The sequence below is a fragment of the Dermochelys coriacea genome, chromosome 3 (assembly GCF_009764565.3).
Source record: "Dermochelys coriacea isolate rDerCor1 chromosome 3, rDerCor1.pri.v4, whole genome shotgun sequence".
Classification (NCBI taxonomy): domain Eukaryota; kingdom Metazoa; phylum Chordata; order Testudines; family Dermochelyidae; genus Dermochelys; species Dermochelys coriacea.
This window is the reverse complement of record NC_050070.1, coordinates 3,334,117-3,354,657: the sequence shown is the minus strand read 5'-3', so window position 1 is coordinate 3,354,657 and position 20,541 is coordinate 3,334,117. Positions and strand designations below refer to the sequence as shown.

The 20,541-nt window shown below is 46.2% G+C and overlaps 1 protein-coding gene across 1 annotated transcript in view; it reads left to right on the top strand.

Moving 5' to 3' along the window:
* Positions 1-16,634, top strand: part of LOC119853257 (interferon-induced very large GTPase 1-like) — a 28,562-nt gene extending 11,928 nt beyond the window's left edge. Inside the window, exon 2 of the mRNA XM_038396118.2 lies at positions 7,178-16,634. Within this exon, the coding sequence (XP_038252046.1) occupies positions 7,237-14,514 (7,278 nt within the window). The 5' untranslated portion in view covers positions 7,178-7,236 and the 3' untranslated portion in view covers positions 14,515-16,634. The remainder of the gene's footprint in view (positions 1-7,177) is intronic.
* The last annotated feature ends 3,907 nt before the right edge of the window (positions 16,635-20,541 follow it).

The window sequence follows — 20,541 nt, the reverse complement described above, 5'->3', positions numbered from 1 at the left end:
CACGCCTTCCCCAAATCCCCACCCCCGCCCCTTCCCATCCCATTCCTCCTCCTTGCGGCGGGTGGGAGGTGCTGGGAGGGAGGGGGAGGAGCTGATTGGAGTCTGTTTTTGAAGTTTTTTTGTTGAAGAATTGCAACGTTTAGGTCTGTAATCAAGTGACCAAAGAGATTGATGTGTTCTCCGACTGGTTTTTGAATGTTATAATTCTTGACGTCTGATTTGTGTCCATTTATTCTTTTACGTAGAGACTGTCCAGTTTGACCAATGTACATGGCAGAGGGGCATTGCTGGCACATGATGGCATATATCACATTGGTAGATGCGCAGGTGAACGAGCCTCTGATAATGTGGCTGATGTGATTAGGCCCTATGATGGTATCCCCTGAATAGATATGTGGACAGAGTTGGCAACGGGCTTTGTTGCAAGGATAGGTTCCTGGGTTAGTGGTTCTGTTGTGTGGTGTGTGGTTGCTGGTGAATATTTGCTTCAGGTTGGGGAGCTGTCTGTAAGCAAGGACTGGCCGTCAAGAATTATAACATACAAAAACCAGTCGGAGAACACTTCAATCTCTTTGGTCACTCGATTACAGACTTAAAAGTTGCAATTCTTCAACAAAAAAAATTCAAAAACAGACTCCAACGAGAGACTGCTGAATAGGAATTAATTTGCAAACTGGATACAATTAACTTAGGCTTGAGTAGAGGCTGGGAGTGGATGGGTCATTACACAAAGTAAAACTATTTCCCCATGTTTATTCCCCCCCACCACTCCCCACTGTTCCTCAGATGTTCTTGTCAACTGCTGGAAATGGCCCACCTTGATTATCACCACAAAAGGTTCTCCCTCCTCCCCACCGCTCTCCTGCTGGTAATAGCTCACCTTAAGTGATCACTCTCATTACAGTGTGTATGGTAACACCCATTGTTTCATGTTCTCTGTGTATATAAATCTCCCCACTGTATATTCCACTGAATGCATCCGATGAAGTGAGCTGTAGCTCACGAAAGCTTATGCTCAAATAAATTTGTTAGTCTCTAAGGTGCCACAAGTACTCCTGTTCTTTTAACTGTGGTATGAAACCTATCAATTAAATCAGCTTCTGTACCAGAAGACAAAGTTAGCTAATGTGATGCCAATTTTTTAAAAAGATTCCAGAGGAGATCCTGGCAATTACAGGCTGGTAAGCCTCACTTCAGGCAAATAAATTGAAACTATAATAAAGAACAGAATTATCTAATATAGATGAACACGATTTATTGGGGGAAGAGTCAACATGTTTTCTGTAAAGGGAAATCATGTCTCACCAATCTACTAGAATTCTTTGAGGGAGTCAACAAGCATGTGGACAAGGGTGACCCAGTGGATACAGTGTACTTAGGTTTTCAGAAAGCCTTTGACAAGGTCCCGCACCAAAGGCTCTTAAGCAAAGTAAGCAGTGATAGGATAAAAGGGAAGGTTCTCTCATGGATCAGTAACTTGTTAAAAGATAGGAAACAAAGGATAGAAATAAATACTCAGTGTTCAGAATGGAGAGAGAAATAGTAGTACCCCCCAAGTGTCTGTACGGAGATCACTATTGTTCAACAGATTCATAAATGAATCTGTTACCCGGAAAAGAGTTAAACAGGGAGGTTGCAAAATTTGTAGATGATACAAAACTACTCGAGATAATTAATTCCAAAGCAGACTGTGAAGAGATACAAAGGGACTTCACAAAAGTGGGTTACTGGGCAACAAATTGGTAGATGAAATTCAATGTTGATAAATGCAAAGTAATGTACGTTGAAAAACATAATCCCAACTATACATATAAAATGATGGGGTCTAAATTAGCTGTTACCATAGGCGCCGAGTTCTGCTCCCACCGGGGGGGTGCTCAACCCCCATCTACCCTGGCCCCGCCCCCCACTCCACCTGTTTCCCCAAGGCCCTGCCCCGCCTTTTCCCACCCCTGCTCTGCCTCCGATCCGTCCCATTCCACCCCCTTCCCCAAGTCCCCATCCCACCTCCTCCCCGCTCCTCCACCTCCCTCCAGGAGTGTTCTAACCGCTGCCAAACAGGGCGGAAGTGCTGCGAGGGAAGTGGAGGAACGGGAATACGGGTGCGCTCACAGGAGGAGGTGGGGTAGAGGTGGGGCAGGGAGAGCTTGGTTGTCAGTGGGTGCAGAGCACCCGCTAATTTTTCCCCATGGGTGCTCCAGCACCCAGGGAATCGGTGCCTATGGCTGTTACCACTCAAGAGAGAGTTTGGAGTCACTGTGGGTAGTTCTCCGAAAACATCCACTCAATGTACAACGGCAGTCAAAAAAGCGAACAGAATGCTGGGAATAATTAAGAAAGGGAGAGATAATAAGACAGAAAATATCATATTGCCTCTATATAAATCCATGGTACACCCACATCTTTAATACTGTGTGCAGATGTGGTTGCCCCATCTCAAGAAAAAGTTATATTGGAATTGGAAAAGGTTCAGAAAAGGGCCAAAAAAATGATTAGGGGTCTGGAACGGCTTCCATCTGATGAGAGATTAATAAAACTGGGACTTTTCAGGTTGGAAAAGAGATGACTAAGGGGACATGCGATAGAGGTCTGTAAAATCATGACTGGTGTGGAGAAAGTAAATAAGGAAGTCTTGTTTACTCCTTCTCATAACACAAGAACTAGGGGTCACCACATGAAATTAATAGGCAGCAGGTTTAAAACAAGCAAAGGGCAGTATTTCTTCATACATCACACAGTCAACCTGTGTCGCGGTTTGCCAGAGGATGTTGTGAAGGCCAATACTATAACAGGGTTCAAAAAAGAACTAGGTAAGTTCATGGAGGATAGGTCCATCAATGGCTATTAGCCAAGATGGACCAGGATGCAAAACCATGATCTGAAGTGTCCCTACCCTCTGTTTGCCAGAAGCTGGGAATGGGCGACAGGGGATGGGTCACTTGATGATTTCCTGTTTGGTACATTCCCTCTGGGGCACCTGGCACTGGTCACTGTTGGAAGACAGGACACTGGGCTAGATGGACCATTTGTCCAATGCGCTCTGGCCGTTCTTAAATTCTTATTTACTAGCTATGAATTATTTACAAGGCCACTTGTGAATTCACACTTTGTCCATTGTTAACCTCTGTTTCCTTACTTCTGTTTTCTTTCCTTGTTCATCCAAGGCCTCCAGTTAGGAGGAAATTAGCTAGATGAAAGGACACAGGAGTGGAAAGGTGATCCAGAAAGGAGAGGGGGAAGGGAAGTAGGGCCGGGGAGAAGAAGCGGAGTTCATGGAGGGCAGGTGGAGTGAGGCTGAGGTGAAGTGACTGGGAGGGACTGGAGGGGGTTGGTGCAAGAAACTACCAGCCTGATGACATCACTAGCGTCCGAGGGTGCCGGGTTCAAGACCTGCTAAGGCTCGTGATATGTCTGCTCCTGCCAGGTTTAGTTTCTCTGGCTTCCAAGGGATGGCTCCTCCCTGAAATTTTAATTCTCCAGCCTTCATCGCTTGGGAGGGAAGAGTAAGGGGGAGGCACTGCAAAGGACACCCTTGCATGGTTCTGGCTCCGGGGGTACTGCGAGAAGGGATGACCCAACTGGGTCCCATCTTTCCTCCTACCTCCTGCAATGCTGCCGGAGTCGGACCTGCTGAGGCGACTTCTGGGTCTACTCCTAATAATTTGAGAGTTCCTGAAACCACAGGTGTCGGCTTCCTCTTTGTGCAGGGGGTGCTCAATCCCCGCTCCGCCTCAGGCCCAGCCCCTGCTCCACCCGTTCCCTCAATCCCCCACCCTCCACCTCTTCCTGCTCCACTTCTTGCCACCCAGTTCCGCCTCTTCCCCCAGCGTGCCCCATCTCTGCTCCTTCCCCTCCCTCCAGCAGAACAGCTGATCGCAGTGGGTGGGAGGCGCTGGGGGGGGGGGAGGAGCTGATCGGTGGGGCCCCCGGTGGGTGCTAAGCACCCACTAATTTTTTTGGAGCACCCGACAGAGTCGGTGCCTATGTCTGAAACCACCATGGCACAAAAGGGTGACAATGACCCAAAACAAAGGTCATAAAGTATTTCACGGGAAGCTTTAAATGCAGGATTTGTCCTGTACTGTAGATAATTCTTTCTATTACCTCCGTCTGAGACTTCATTTCTGATGTGAGTAATTTGCACCAAAAGTGAGGGGAAGCCAGTGCTGTGTGGAACAAAGGTAGTTTGGGGACTAAAACAAGTCATGTCCAAAGCCATAGTTTACTGGTATGGTTTTTCTGAACTGTTTATTCATGGCAGGCTTTACTTTTATTATTATTTATTAGCTGTATTATCGTAGTGCCAAGAAGCTTTGTGCATGAGCCAGGGCCCCATTGTGCCAGGCATTGTACAGACAGAGAAAAAAGACAGTCCCTGCCCCTGACAATCTACGTGTAAGACAAGAGACAACAGATGGGTACTGACAGACTGCCGAGGGAGCACATGGAAACACAGACAATATTGGTCACTATGACAGGCAGCGGTTTCAGCACACCAGCAGCCTACCCGTTGTCAAGGTTTTTGTGGGCCTCATGGCAAAGGAGGGTTTTGAAGGAGGCTAGTGAGCTAGTTTTGCTCATGTTTACGGGAAACACCTTCTAAGTGCGTGGGACAGCATGGGGGAAAGCATGCAGGTGTTTCAAAATGTAGTAAGTGGCTGACTTCATGGGTCAGCTGGGGGTGGGAGTCAACCTTTTGATACTAAATGAAAGATGATACCTCTCTCCTGCATTTATTTCAGCACCTTCTATACTTACTGCCCATGTAAAGCAGTTTCTGGAATGTATGTGTTTCCCATGGGACTAGAAGGGAAGAGGGGATGTGAGAAATGGGGCACTTTTTGCACCACACTTGTCCCCAGAGAAGAGAAGGAAAGAATGAAGATGGATACAGAATGAGACACAGCAGAATTTGAGTGCCCTGGAAGGAGGGAATAGAGATTGTGGTCCTTTGTGAAAGACAAGGGGACTGATGGAGGTAGAACTAAGGGGGAAGACAGATGAGAGGTGGCCAAGAAACAGAAGAGAATGGGAAAGTGAAAGAGAAATAGAAACACCAGAGACAAAAATAGGAACATAAAAGACCAAATAGAAATTTGTTGGAGGGAGGGGAGGACAGACATGGGCACACCAGAAAATAAGAAAGAAAGGACAAGTGAGGAATGAAAGGATGAACTTCTGGTAAAGGTACTAGCATGGGACTTGAGAGTTCTGGGTTTAATTCCCTGTGTGACCGTGGCAGGGGTGAAAGTAACTTAAAGGATTTACCGGTACACTGGAGTCCTGAGCAGTGGGCAGGGCCTCAAGTGGAAGAGGCAGAATCGTTAAATCCCCGGGCCTTTTAAATCAAGATTCCCTGAACAAGCGGCGGACCGGCTTTGAGAACCACTGATTTAAAGGGCCCAGGGATTTAAATCAAGATTTAAAAGGCCCGGGGCTCCAGCTGTGGTAGCAGCGGCCGGAGCCCCGGGCCCTTTAAATCAGTGGTTCTCAAAGCCAGTCCGCTACTTGTTCAGGGAAAGCCCCGACGCGCCGGACCAGTTTGTTTACCTGCCGCGTCTGCAGGTTCGGCTGATCATGGCTCCCACTGGGTGCGGTTTGCTGCTCCAGGGCAACGGGGGCTGCGGGAAGCGGCGCGAGCCAAGGGACGTGCTGGCCGCCCTTCCCGCAGCCCCCATTGGCCTGGAGCAGCAAACCGCAGCCAGTGGGAGCCACGATCGGCTGAACCTGCAGATATGGCAGGTAAACAAACCGGTCCAGCCCGCCAGGGGCTTTCCCTGCACAAGCAGCGGCCCGGCGTTGAGAACCACTGCTTGAAATCACAGCCCAGCTCCACTGCCAGAGCCCTCGGGTAGTGGTAGATGCCCAAAGCCCTTTAAATTCCCCCCAGAGCCCTGGGGGCTCCCGGCTGCCGCCGGTACTCCGGGGCTTCAGCAGCAGGGCTCTGGCAGTGATTTAAAGGGCCCAGGGCTCCAGCCACTGCCAGGAGCCCCAGGACCTTTAAATCACTGCCTGAGCCCCGGGGCTCCCGGCCCCGCCACTACCCAGGGGCTCTGGCGGCAATTTAAAGGGCCTGGGGCTCCAACCACTGCCAGGAGCCCCAGGTCCTTTATATCACCAGCCTGGGGAAGCCAGTACGGTTGATGGTGTACCGGCTCTTGCCAATAAGCCGTACTGGACCATACCGGCTTACTTTCACTTCTGGAGCTTGGGCAAATCATTTAATTTGTCTGTGCCTGAGTTCCACACAAGAGCTCTTATCACAATTGGAACCTGAAATTGCTTAGGGCTTCTAGGTACTGTGTAATACAACTTAACAGGAAAATCAAATGAGGGATGGAGAGAGTACTTCTTAAAAAAGGAAGGTAACAAAATAGAATAGTGAATCCTTTAAAAAAATAAAAGGAAAGTCATTAAAAAGGGAAAGGAGTACTTGTGGCACCTTAGAGACTAACAAATTTATTAGAGCATAAGCTTTCGTGAGCTACAGCTCACTTCATCGTATGCATCGGATGCATCCGATGAAGTGAGCTGTAGCTCACGAAAGCTTATGCTCTAATAAATTTGTTAGTCTCTAAGGTGCCACAAGTACTCCTTTTCTTTTTGCGAATACAGACTAACACGGCTGCTACTCTGAAACCTGTCATTAAAAAGGGAGGAAATAAGGATAAAATAACCAGAAAAAAACAAAATGGAAGTCTACGGAAAGATTGCATGTTGGAGAAATTAATAAAACAACAGGCATGGGTGGATAGAGCAAAACTATAGACAATTAAGGACCATAGACTTTGCTGAAGAGTAGGGTGACCAGATAGTAAGTGTGAAAAATCAGGACAGGGGGTGGAGGGTAATAGGTGCCTATCTAAGACAAAGCCCTGAATATCAGGACTGTCCCTATAAAATCAGGACATCTGGTCACCCTACTGACAAGGAATTGCCAGTCCAGCCTTAGTCCTATGGGGCGAGTGCATAGACAGTGGTTTGGATTAGTGCAGTGTGTACTGGATTTGGGGAATAGAATAGGGATAGCAATATTTTAATTTTTCCAGGGTGAGCACTGGTAAAATGTCAGAATACTTCAGTACATCAAGATTCAGGATATGATCTGATGGAGGGTAAATGTTTTCATGAAGAAGTGACAGAAATATGTTCCCTATGTTTAAATCCTTCTCTGCAGAGGAGTTAAACCACAATAATCCAGTTCAGGGTGCCCCTGTGAAGGAAACACACACCAAGATGGAAGAACTGGGGAAGAGACTCGATGAAGTGGGACTGAATACACAGCACTGGCTGCCCAAACTACAAGACAAATTGGGGATTACCTCTGCACAGGCTTTGAAACACCTAAGATACGAAGTCTACTTAAAGCTGGAGTGCAAAGTAGAGCACCCATGGGAAAAGCAGGCTCTCCAAACCCTACTTAACATAGCAGAGAACAAGACAACAATGAAGCAGCTGCAGGGGGAGCGCTTGGAGATGCTAAAGAAGAAGCAGGAGCAGGCTAAATTGGCACTTCAGGGATTGAAAGAAATGCAGGAGAAAGGCAGAAGCCGCCATGAGGAAGCTGTAAGAAAGAAAGAGGAGGAGCTGCAGGGAGTTATGGACGTAGCCCCAGAGTATTGGGCACCATCTGAGAAGCCTTTGAAGGAAGTGATAGAGAATGTGCACAAACAATTAGACCTCCTGGAAGAGTCGGTGTCCCAAAGTGAGAATCTCCCTGACAAGGACGTTTTGAGATGGGCATCAGGAGGGCTGGCCCTGCAGGGCATTTACAAAACCAACAAGCTTGCAGAGATGATGGAGAAGCGAGAGCAGCTCATAGACATCCCAGAAGGGTTCGAGCTCTTTGGTCCACAGCAAGGGCCATTGTTTGAGAAGAAGGAGTTTTCATCTGCCGAATCAGAGTCCTTGTTCACCAGGACCATGGAAAATCTGGGCTTCAGCATTAGCGTCACAGCCAAGGGTGGATTTTGGGGGTTTAGTGCTGAAACCAGCTCAGATTACAGCAGCTCTTCAGAGTCTGAACAAACCCACAGATCCCACTCAGAATCCACCTACATTTGCACCACCAAGTACAGCTACATCCCACTGGCCTCATGCTACTTCCCCAAAGCTCAGCTTCGACTTTCCAGTGCAGCGCTGCAAGAGTTAAAAGAGATCGAGCAGCTTTTGAGTCACACCCCAGAGCCAGACAAGCTCAACATGCTGAAGAGCAGGGGCAGGAGTTTCTTCAACCGATTCGGATCTCATATAAACCAGGGCCCGCTTCATTTCGGTGGGATATTCTGGTGGAAAGCGTCTTCTGAGGGATTCCGGGCAGAGCAGCTGGACGAGGTGAAGAAACAAACATCTGATGCACTCAGCTCTTACATTGGGGGCAGCTATAGTGGCTTTGGTTGGAGCGTTGCAGCTGGTGTTACTGCATCAAAATCAGGTTCTGAAGCCTCATTTCAGGGCACAGATAGAAAACAAATCCAAACAGAGATTCAGCTGTTTGTGACCAAGACAGGAGGCCCACCTGAGATACATTCTCTCACCCAGTGGCAATCTGGGCTTATGACTAGTAACAAAACCTGGAGTGTCATTGACCGAGGCTTTCACCTAATTCCTGTGTGGGAGATAGTCCTGTCCAATCACAGACAAGATTTTAGTGATGTTCATCAAGTCAGCAGCAGCCTCAGAGATGCCTATGAAGTCCTAACTAACCAAAGCGTCAGTACTTTGTTTGGAGAGGGATTAGTCAGTGCAGTGGATGAGGCCAGATCATTCTTAGAGAAAATGAAGACCTGGGAAGTCACTGGGGATGAAGAGCAGCTAGTGACACTGATCAATTTCAAACAAAAGCTGACTGCAAAAACTAAGAACTACAGTACATGGATTAACATTTGCCTGTCGGATAAGGTGCTTCAAGATTTCCTGGAAAATACAGTTTCACTGTGCAAAGATTTGCCTGCACAAAATACCGAATGCATCAAATCTTTGCTGCGCTGCCTTCTGGACCCTCATGTCTATTCAGTTAAGAATTTCCCCAAAACTTCCTCCATTATGCAGTGGATTTTTCATGAAGAAAAAAAGCAGCAAAAAAATACATCTCTCTCTGAATTTGCTGATTTTACTCAAGTCCTACAGGAAATGAAGAATTACATACAGGAAGTTACTTACGACCGTATGTCCTCTGCAGCAGCAGTGCAAGTAGCAAAGGTAAAGGCCACCTTAAATGTGAGCTTAGCTTTGTCTTCCTTTTTGCAGGCTCTACGGGAGAGAGAGCAGACAGATATCGAACTGTTATTGCTCTCCATCGCAGCCAGCGCAGGATACCGGGTGGACAGTCACACTTTTCAGTATCTCCTCGGGTGCCCAGAAATTAACTTCATATTGCAGGAAATGCAAACAGCACATGAAGGATATTTGACTCTTAGGGCTCAGGATGTTTCCAGAGCTCAGGCTTTCCTGCTGTTGATGGGTCTGACTATAACATTTGAATGTAAAGACGTGTCTCCAGAGGAAAAGAACAGACGTTTAGCTTTTATGAAACATCAAATGGGAAACTCATTGTCCACTGAAATGTCAAATGTCCTTAAAAAGCACAGTGCATGCAGTGATTGGGACACACTGGAAACAGACCTGAATTGCCTCAAAAATGGGGACTTTGAAGCCACAAATGATGAGTTGAAGAAACAGGGTATAATAAAAGAATTAGAAGGCATCTGCCAAGGAACAAAACCTTCAAATCAACCAAAATCAAAACCTGAAGTGAAATCCAGCAATGTTAAAATGTATGAAGCTATTGAAAACCAAGAGTTTCTCAATTTACTGAAGAGACTTGGACTTGAAAGTTGCTATCCAAGGAAAATGGGGACAGCAGACTTCCATGTCATTTACAAGACCTCTTTACATGACAACCAGCCCAGCACCGAATGTGAGCTGCCATTTTACTTTTTGCAAAAGCTTTTGATGGTGGACTATCGGGTAAGATACCTCGTTTACAAAGATGACATAAAATCTAAGCAAGGAACAATAAATACACTGACCACCCTAGAAAATGAGAGTGGATCCTCAGATACATTTGATGACTTTTTTAATGATATCAGTCCTGGAACCAATGAATCCGTTACAGATCAGGCACACATACACCCAATGGACATCCAGATGGCAATTTTTCATTGTGCAGATGACTTCATGAGACAATATCTTTCAACAAAGCTCGCTTTCTGCCAGTTTGCACTCCCACTTCTGGTGCCAAATCCTTGTACTTCACAAATAGAATTCCCTCTTTGGTCCCTTAGCCAAGTGACAAAGAGCTGGAAGGGTGCTGAGAAATCAGGAAGGGAGACTAGGTTTAAAAATTATAAAAAATTGATTTATCAGGCAGCTATGCCCATGGTGTCCTTCATACGGATTGGTCATTCTTCTTCTTCTTCAAAGTCCCAGATCCTTAATGCTCTGCTGAGTAATCACAAACATGACATCTTTTTCCACCGTCATTGTAAAGGCAGCAGCAAAGATTGTCTCCTGATGAAGGGGGTTGTGGAAATCTTCTGGTATTGTCCAGGTGGGAGAGATGATGACAGATTTGACAACTGCGTCGCATTCACTAATCTGCATGGAGATGCAAGGCAGCATGAACAACAGGTCAAATTTTTACAGGAAATTTCTTCTGTTAATGTGGTTCTCATATCAGATGTTGATCAAAATGATAAGAGAGGCATGAAAATTATACATGACCTCTGGAAATCTCAAAAACCTTTGATCTGTCTTTTTGCTGAAAAAGAGAACATTGTTGCTGGCAAATCCAGACAGAACATAAAAATAGCCATGAAAAACAGAAATGAAGCAGAATTAATAGATGAACTGATGACAACAATCAGGGATTTACTAGCAGGTTCAAACATAACTTGCAGTCTTGAGAACAGTGCAAATATTGCTCGCCAGCAAGGTTTCGTCATTGATGAAGATGAAGAAGAGTGCACGAAAGCCAAGACAATGGCACAGGGTCTGATGACGCTCTTGAACAAGACTAATTTATATGAGATAAAGTCAAAACTGTTGCCTCTGCAAGGAGAATTGTGGCACAAGTGGTGTCAAAAGGACAAGGAACTTACCCGCTTGCAGGATAAAAGAAACAGAAGCATTGAGCAGCACCGGAGCCAAGTTGAGTCGGAAAAGCATGCAATACGAAGCAATCAGTTAGAAAGAGCATTCCCTCTCAATCATCTAATGAAGTCAGTGCTTAAATTTCTCCAGTCACATCCAGAAGCCACCAAAAAATATTTCCTGCAGTGGATGAAAGTATTTATGGATGACTTATCCTCTGATTGCCTTGCAGAACTTCACCAAAAATACCACAGATTGTGGTCTCAAATCCTTGAAATAAAGAAAAAAGGAGAAAATGATGACTTGAAAAATGCTTTGCTAAATAAATTAGAAACACTCTCAAATACGATAAATGATTCTACAATTGGCCTTGAACACATTTTGAGAGAGGTAGCTCAGATTTATGAGGCTCTGGATTCAATGAAACAACAGGATGAATGTTTTCTTGCACTACCTCAAATTGCAGCGGACCTGATGGTTTCAGGTTATCCCATTGAGCTGATGGACGGTGATGCATCATACGTGCCATTAAAATGGGTTGCAGCAGTTTTGGACAAATTAATTGAGAAGTTAGGAGATGAAAAAGTGTTTGTTCTTTCAGTGCTTGGCACCCAGAGCACTGGAAAGTCAACTTTGCTAAATGCCATGTTTGGTCTTCAGTTTAGTGTCAGTTCAGGGAGATGCACCAGAGGAGCATTCATGCAACTGATTAAGGTGGAGGAGAACCTCAAACAGGATTTGAACTTTAGTTATATACTAGTCATTGATACAGAAGGGCTCCGGGCTATGGAGATGGCTAATAAACTGTCATTTAATCATGATAACGAGCTAGCTACCTTCGTTATTGGTATTGGTAATATGACTGTGATAAATATTTTTGGTGAAAACCCTTCAGAAATGCAAGATGTCCTGCAGATCGCTATCCAGGCATTTCTGAGGATGAAGCAAGTAAAGCTCTCCCCGAGCTGTTTGTTTGTGCACCAGAATGTTGGAGAAATAACTGCAAAAGAACAGAATATGGAAGGACAAAGACGCTTCCAGGAAAAACTAGATGAAATGACTGTTACAGCAGCTCAGCAAGAGTTCTGTGATGTAACTTGCTTTAGTGACGTTATCCGATTTGATGTGAACACCCACATTCATTACTTTGCTCACCTCTGGGAAGGGAACCCACCAATGGCACCTCCAAACCCCAGCTACAGCCAAAATGTGCAGGAACTAAAGAGCAAGATTCTCTTGGCTGCCAAAAAAGAATTTCAGGGCAGTGTTTTAAGGCTGTCAGGTTTAAAAGTCCGCATTAGTGACCTTTGGAATGCTTTGTTAAATGAAAATTTTATTTTCAGCTTCAAGAATACGCTGGAGATTGCAACATACAAGAAGCTAGAAATAATGTTTAGCCAATGGACCTGGCAGTTGAGAAATGACATACTAGATTTGCAAATGAAACTTACCAATCGAATTAGGAATGGAGAAGTGCACTCGGTCACCAAAGGAGACCTTGAAGAGGAAATTCAGATAAAGTATGATGTCATAACGGAGGGCCTACAAAAGTATTTCAGTGAAGACAAAGACTCTGAAATGCTGATTCAGTGGAAAGGAAGCATTGAACTGAAACTGAGAGATCTGAAAGAGTCACTCATTGTTGAAACTAAGAGGAAGTCTGAAGAACTTATTGAACTAAAGAAGAACCAAAGAAAACTGGATGAAAAGAAGTCAGAATATGAAAATGAGCTTCTGAAAAGAAGCAAAGAGTTGGCTCTGTCTTTAAAAGGCCAGGAACTAGGTGAAGCAGAACTGAGAGCAAACTTTAACTCGTTGTGGAGCGAGTGGGTGATTGAAGTGTCTTCAAATGCTCCACAGGCTGAAGAGTCTGATATTAATGTTGATGTAGAAAATATCCTTCTAGAGCATTTTAAACAGCCTAATTTATTAGGAAAAATTAAGGATTTCCCAAAAAGCAATACATTTTCTGTTGATTTTTCTAAATATATCAGCATGAAGAAAAAACTCTACCTTTTCAGCCATAATTTAGATGGATGCGACAAAAGCAACATTTGGGAAGTTACTGATGGCATCATTCAGGCTGTCAAAGCAAACATTGACAAGAAAGAGCAGCAGAAAATGGATTACAATCGAAGTTACATTCATGAAATATTGCAGGAAATAAGGACAGGTATAAAATCATCTGCATCCAATAACTCAAAATACACATTTAATAATGAGTACAATATAGATTTATCCTTGTATCTGTGTAAAATGGCAGCAGAAAGATTTAAAAACATGCACTCAGCATTTAAAAAAGCAAATGATCCAACCGTCTATCTGGAAAGTAAGAGAGAAGATTTCTTTAAATGTTTTCAGATTTCCTGTCAAGGAGCCACATCCATCACAACATTTGCTGATTTCTTATGCACCAAGCTTTCTGCAGCTCTCCGCCAGGCAGTGTATGACAAGACTGCCATTAATGTAGCCAAAGAGATGCAGTCTAACCATCCTGCCCTCAATGCCAGTAGATTCAAACTAGAAATCTATATTCTGAAATCCCTGGCAGAGGAGGAAAACTTTGAGAAATACAGGCAGTACATTCATTTCCCAAAGGACTTTTTAGAGAACTTTATCAAGAAGTGTGTTGATGATTATTGTTTAGACAAGAAAGATCAAAGATTGAAGAATTTCTTGGATATTTCCCTTGATTCTTTCCAGGTTCTTGTTCATGCAGCTATTCGTGACTCAACTAAAGTTGTCAAAGACAGAAGTGGCAATGTATCCTTATGGTTAGATGAATTTTGCAGAAGACTGGGAGATGTCTTAGACCTTCCCAGAAGTGATCTGAAAAGCATTGAACATCAGGAGACAACAGATGTAGAATTTCTTAAAGAAGCAATGAGTAAAGCATTGGATCCTGTGCTAGAAAATCTGAAAAAAGACTTTGCTGTCATTGGTCTGGAGCCATTTCAAAGAAAACCACACAAAATATTAGCTGAACAGCTCTCTGGGTGCTGGGAGCAGTGTCCCTTTTGCAAAGCTATTTGCACAAATACTATATTGAACCATGATGGAGATCACAGTCTTTCTTTCCATCGTCCTCAAGCTACAGCTGGCATCCACTGGTATAAAACAAATCACCTAGTTACTGACATTTGTTCAAGTCTTGTCGCAAGTAATTGCTTATTAGTGCTGGATGAAGACCATAAAATTCCATACAAGAATTATCGGGATGCAGGACCTCGTTATTCCAAATGGAGCATCACACCTGACACCTCTGTGCAACCTTACTGGAAATGGTTTGTGTGCCATTTCAGGGCAAAGCTAGAGAATCAGCACTGTGGGAAGTTTGAAGGCAAAGGGGAGATCCCTTTTCAGTGGAAACAAATTACGAAAAAGGATGTGCTCTCTGAGCTGGAAAAGGTGTTGTTCTAAGTTAGTCAGAATGAAATATTCTAAGCCTGATAGCAAATTTGTTGTTCTAGTTTGAAAGTGTATGAAACAACTGTATTTTCAAATATTATTCTTGTATTTTGATTTAGGAAGATAATCATCCAAGGTAAACTATATTTAATCTCTCATAGAACTCAGAGAAATATAAGATTATTCATATCAGTGTACAGTAGTGTAGTTGCCTAACGTCAGAGCCCTGTAGCTTTCCCAACAACAGTGATACAATTCACCTGCCTGTGTGTTAGCGTATAAAGAAAAAAATTCCCTGCTGTGAGCATATTATGAAAGATTAATTCACTCAGCAAGAAATAGCCAGATGAAGAGCAAAGAAAGGCATTAGTAAATACTATTTTTATAAAAGGTTATGATCTGATGCCAATTTCCCTGTGAGAATTATCTTTGACTTTAACCCAACAAAAGCAGGATATTAAAAAAAAACCTGGAAGATCTAAAACACAATGGTGGGATGGCAACAGACACCTGTCCCTTACTGGCAGCCTACTTCAGAACGTGCCAGATTTGGTTCACGACAGAACATCATAGAGGCGCATAACACATTTGGTGGGCTCCATCATGCCCAGACAGCATGAGAACTAACTAAAGTGCAGAGGTATTTAATGTACACTGCCATATTTGATTTTAAATGCACAATCTGGGTACGGTTACATTATGGTCAACAGTTTTTTTAATTTTATAATGTTCTGATATCATAGAATCATAGAAGATCAGGGTTGGAAGAGACCTCAGGAGGTCATCTAGTCTCACCCCCTGCTCAAAGCAGGACCAACCCCAACTAAATCATCTCAGCCAGGGCTTTGGCAAGTCAGGCCTTAAAAACCTCTACGGACGGAGATTCCACCATCTCCCTAGGTAACCCATTCCAGTGCTTCACCACTCTCCTAGTGAAATGGTGTTTCCTAATATCCAACCTAGACCTCCCCCACTGCAACTTGAGACCATTGCTACTTGTTCTGTGTATCTGGATAGAGAACTACTTTGTATGCAAGAACTATTTACTTTAACATTAAATTCCAATTTTTCATCATTGTGGTATGGGAGTCTTGTTTATCTAAACTTGTAATAGCTGCAGTTAGCAGAAAGTGTGTGTAACTATTTGTTGACCTATGACCCTGCCACAGCTTGTGAGTGACTTTATGCTTTGCTAAAGGCAGAATGACATTATAGCGGTATAAAATCGATGGGTGTATATTGCTTATTGGCTTGGAATGTGCATTGGGGCAAGTAGGTGAACATAATTGACTGGTTTATTAAGCTTGCTATGCTTACAGGCCTGTTGTATTGGTGTGAGGCCTTGTGGCAGTAGCTATGTTAAAGGTGGAATTTTAGACTAAATGAGAACCGCAGAACACAAATTCTGCCCTCTCATTCTGGGAAGTTAAACAAATGATCATGAAAGGGCCAGTACATGGCAGGGAGTTTTGGGGAATGTTAGCAACCTGGTTGCTGTGCAGTAACTAGGAGATTGGACTGCATTTATGTATTGGAATTATTAAAAAATTATTAAGAAATGAATAGTGGTAGCTTATTAATATTAATGATTAAGTTGTAGTTATGAAAACCCAAAAGGCCACATATGGATAATAGGCGGGTATCAATCTTATCTTATTATGGTCACGGAAGGTGGTCAATATAGTTATATATCCAATAAGTCACAAAAGGTGGAATATAAAAGATCCTGTTTATTGCCCTGTTTTGGGTTCTCTTGGACTCTTGAACTTGTATCAGCTGGATCCGTGGCCTTCTGAGGTGCTCTGCTAACTGATTCTTCATCCCTGTAATCCTAACTTTTAGATTGTAAGTATGAAATGTGTTCATTAGCTCTGCAGCTTTGGGTACATGGGTTGCTTATTTCAACAGACTTGTGCTGATTAGCAATTTTGTGTAGTCAAATTATTTGGTGTCTTTGTAAGGTTATAATTGAACCTAGGCAGCTCTACTGCAGATCACATCAATCTCTTAATGAAAGAGAGGAGTTTCTGGGAGAAACTTCTGTGTAGCTCACTTTGGGAAAGAATTAATTGTTAAAATAATTGTTAATTGTTAAAACATACGCATGATGCTCAATTAAACATTATCAATGTGAAAAAATGATACAGTGTCATCATTTATTAGGGCTACATATTCAGTCTATACAATTTTTCAACCACATGCTTACAAGATAGACAGAAAGAACTGGAAATATGAAAAGCTGTGTTTAACTAGAAAGACTATCACTACATTTCTGTCTCATACATTTTCTTCATTCTCCATAAAAATTACATCCTTGAAATAAAACAGGTTTCTATCAAACGGACCTTACCAAAATCCTAGGCCTCAAACTCACTTTTCAATTTAATTACAAATAAAATATCCAAATTTGCTCTTCGGAGCTACTGACCGCTAGATAGTAGGAGGCTCACACTCATGACCCATCTGATCTCAGTTGCTAGATCCCAAGACAGCCCCTAACTCTGTCACCCATCATACCGATTCCCATCAAATCTATCTGAACGCCAAGCAAAGGCAGCCAGCTTGCATGGACTGGCCAAATTCTGAGAGATGAGGTGCACCTGCAGCGTGCATTGAAATCAATGGATGAGAGGCTGCGGTTCATAGGAGTTTGGCCCTTGTAAAGCGTAAAGACTCTAATGCACCCTGGCAGTTTTGGCACACGTGGCCATATTTCCAAGGGGGCTCTGGATGCTCAGCTACACCTATGGCCCTGTGCATGACTAACCATGTCAGGTGACATATCACTGGAAAATGCATCCAGTTATTTTCACAACCTTACTGGTAATAGCCCATTTCACCAGTCTTGGGTCTGTAATGTTCCAAGTCACTACGTGTAATTTAAAGGACTACAGGAGAAAAATGCCTAACCTCCTAAAATAGGTGTGCGGCAACTCTCCAAAAAGGGCCATCGTTTTGGAGTTTAATGAACCCACCATACACACACCCACATCATGTATCATTTGAAAGCTTATTTTATATATGTTCAGATGTAGTTCTCCTGGTCATCACAAACCCAACTATCTATATTTTTAATCACTGAAGCCCCCATTACTATTACCTGTCTCTTCCTAATAACATGGGCCCCCTCTCACAGAGAGTATCCTCAGTGTGAGGCTACCATGTCATCACCTGGAAGGAGGGTCCAAACTATGGGATCATTTCCCTCTGCTCCAACGTGATGTTCTCCTTCCCCAAAACGTTCATCCTCCTCAACAGCACAGTGGCTGTCAGAGCGGGGGTCGGACCACTGTGGTATATCCTGGAAAGTCTCCTCTATGTACAATCATTGGCAGCATGTAATGTAGGCTGGTAAACCTCGTGCTGCTGGGGGTGGGGAGGCAGCAGCAGATTTGGGGCCCCCAGAAAAATCTCCTCCTGCCACAGCCCTGGGGATGGAGGAGCTCTCACTCCCTGCCAAGGCTCCAGCTTGTCCGGTCTTGGGGCCGCAGCGGGGGACCGGGGGAGGTGAAGGAGCTAGCAGGGGAAGAGGTCTCGGGGGAGAAGAGGCAGAGTGGGGGTGGAATGGGGGCAGGGCCATAGGAGAAGGGGCAGAACGGGGACAGGACCATGGTGGAATGGGGGTGGCACTGCAGGGGAAGGGAAGGAATGGGGTGGGGCAATGGGTGGGGCCACAGGTGGAAGGGGTAGAACTGGGGATGGGCTCCAGACTCGGAGCTCCAGTCAGGGCCAAGAGCTCTACCGCAGTCCTGGTCGAGGCTGAGAGCCTGACTCTGGCTGGGGCTGAGCTCTCAGCCCCTCCATCCTGCCCCTGTGGCCCCAACCAAGCTCTAAGCCCTGACCCCCCACCCCAGCCAGGGCCATGGGAGAGAGGAGCCAAGCTCTCAGGCCTCCACTGCGAGCAGCAAGCAGAGGCATGTCCTCAGCCGGAAAGAGGCAGGGCAGGGGGCCCGCATCCCCAAGGGGAAGCTCCACCCTCCATCCCTGCTCTCTGATTCCCTTCCCTCCTCCAGTTCAGCCCCTCTGCTCTCCAGAGCCTGTAGTTGGTTTCTGAGGGCCAGGAGCGGCTTGCACTGAATGCACACATGCATTGCCTGCTCATAGGGCAGGTAATCATACATGCTGCATTGGGTGCAATCAACTGGATTCTCCCCCCCTCCACACACACACACACACCCCAACTTTGCTGCTGGACTTTCGGCCAGAATTAGTGTTACTCTTGCTGGTTTTTTGTTTGTTTGGTCTTTGTGTGTGTGTGTGTTTTATTGGGGGGAGCAGTTATTGACATAAATTTAGATAATGTTTATTAGGAATAGCTGGCTCCCGCTCAAAACTCCCTTGCAAAACTCCTGTTTGCTGGCCCCCCTGGTCACTTCACAAGCTGACGTTTTAACCCCCTGTTCACAAAGAGTTAGCCCTGCCCTTTAACAAGGGATCCTAAAGGGATTAGCCATCCACCCCAGGCACCCACTGGCCTTGAGGAACTCTGCCCTCAGGCACCTCCACCCTCCCCTTCAAAGCCCCCTGGTCCCCGCAACCTCCTCTCTCTTCCCAGCCCCAAACCCCCTGCTTCCCCACCTCCCCTCTGCACATCCCCACCCCAAAGCCTCCTGCTCTCCCCTCCAAGCTTCTCATTCTCCATTCTCCCCAATCCCACACCCGCCCAGTCCCCTGCTCAGCTCCCTCTGCCTCCCAGCCCTGCCCCGTAACCAGGCCAGCAGAAAGGCGAGCAGAGTGGGGAGCATTTCTGGGGCACATGTGGGGCAGGAAGGGATGTGGGAGGGGGGGCGCAGGCAGCCTGTCTTCAAACGAGGGCATCTCATGGTTCAGGAGTGAGCCTTGAGGTGTCTGAAAAGTGCCAGGCCATGGGCCAGGTTGCCCCCTCAGCACCATGGCCGACATGTAAGGGGGCTGCTGGCCCCCCACGGACACTTAGTGGGATTTTGGGCTGGTCTCTCCCAGCACCAAAGGAAAGGGGAAGGGCCAAAGAGAAATCAGGATCCTGAGACTGACAGTCCCCAGGGCCAATGGGGAGAGGCCAATGCTCCAGGTCAGCCTGATTGACAGGGCCGTTAGAAGTCCGGTCGGCGGCACAGCGGGGGCCTGGGGTTCAGGCGGGCTCCCTGTCTGCCCTAGCTCTGCACGGCTCCCTCCAGGTCTCTGCGGCCCCTAGGCCCTGGGCAGACAGGGAGGCTCCATGCGCTGCCTCCGCCCCAAGTGCCGGCTCCACAGCTCCCATTGGCTGCGAACCACGACCAATGGGAGCTGTGGGGGCAGCACCTGTGGGCACGAAGGCAGCTCATGGAGCCTCCCTGGCCACCCATGGGCCTAGGGGCTGCAAGGACCTGGCAGCCGCTTACCGGGAGCTGCAGTAAGTGCCGCCGGGACCCCACACCCGCACCCCAACCCTCTGCCCCAGCCCTGAGCCCCTCCTGTACCCCAAACCCCTCATCCCTGGCCCCATCCCAGAGCCGACACCCCCTGCCGGAGCCCTCATCCTCCTGCCGCACCCCAACTCCTTGCCCCAGCCCTGAGCCCCCTCCTGCACCCCAAGCCCCTCATCCCTGGCCCCACCCCAGAGCCCGCACCCCCAGCCAGAGTCCTCATTCTCCTCCTGCACCTCAACCCTCTGCCCCAGCCTGGTGAAAGTGAGTGAGGGTGGGGGAGAGCGAGCAATGGTGGGAGGGGGAGGGGGCGGGGCAGGGGCTTCAGAGAAGGGGCAGGGCAGGGGCAGGGCCTCAGAGAAGGGTCGGGGCAGGGGTGTTCAGTTTTCTGCTATTAGAAAGTTGGCAACCCTAGAGTCAGGGGTGAGCTAAAGGAAGGAGCTGTGGGGCTAGGGCTGGGATGGCGGGCGCCAGCTGTGCCACAAGTAACACTGGAGCCGAGTGCGGTGAGCAGCTGCGGAGACCAAGGGGGGCCCTGAGCAGAGGGCCTGGTGCAAAGAGATGTCGCCAGACAAGAGAACTTGCAGGCTGGACTCGGAGGGCGGATGCGACCCTCACGGGATGGGTGGGGGCAATGCTGGGGAGAAGGGTCCTG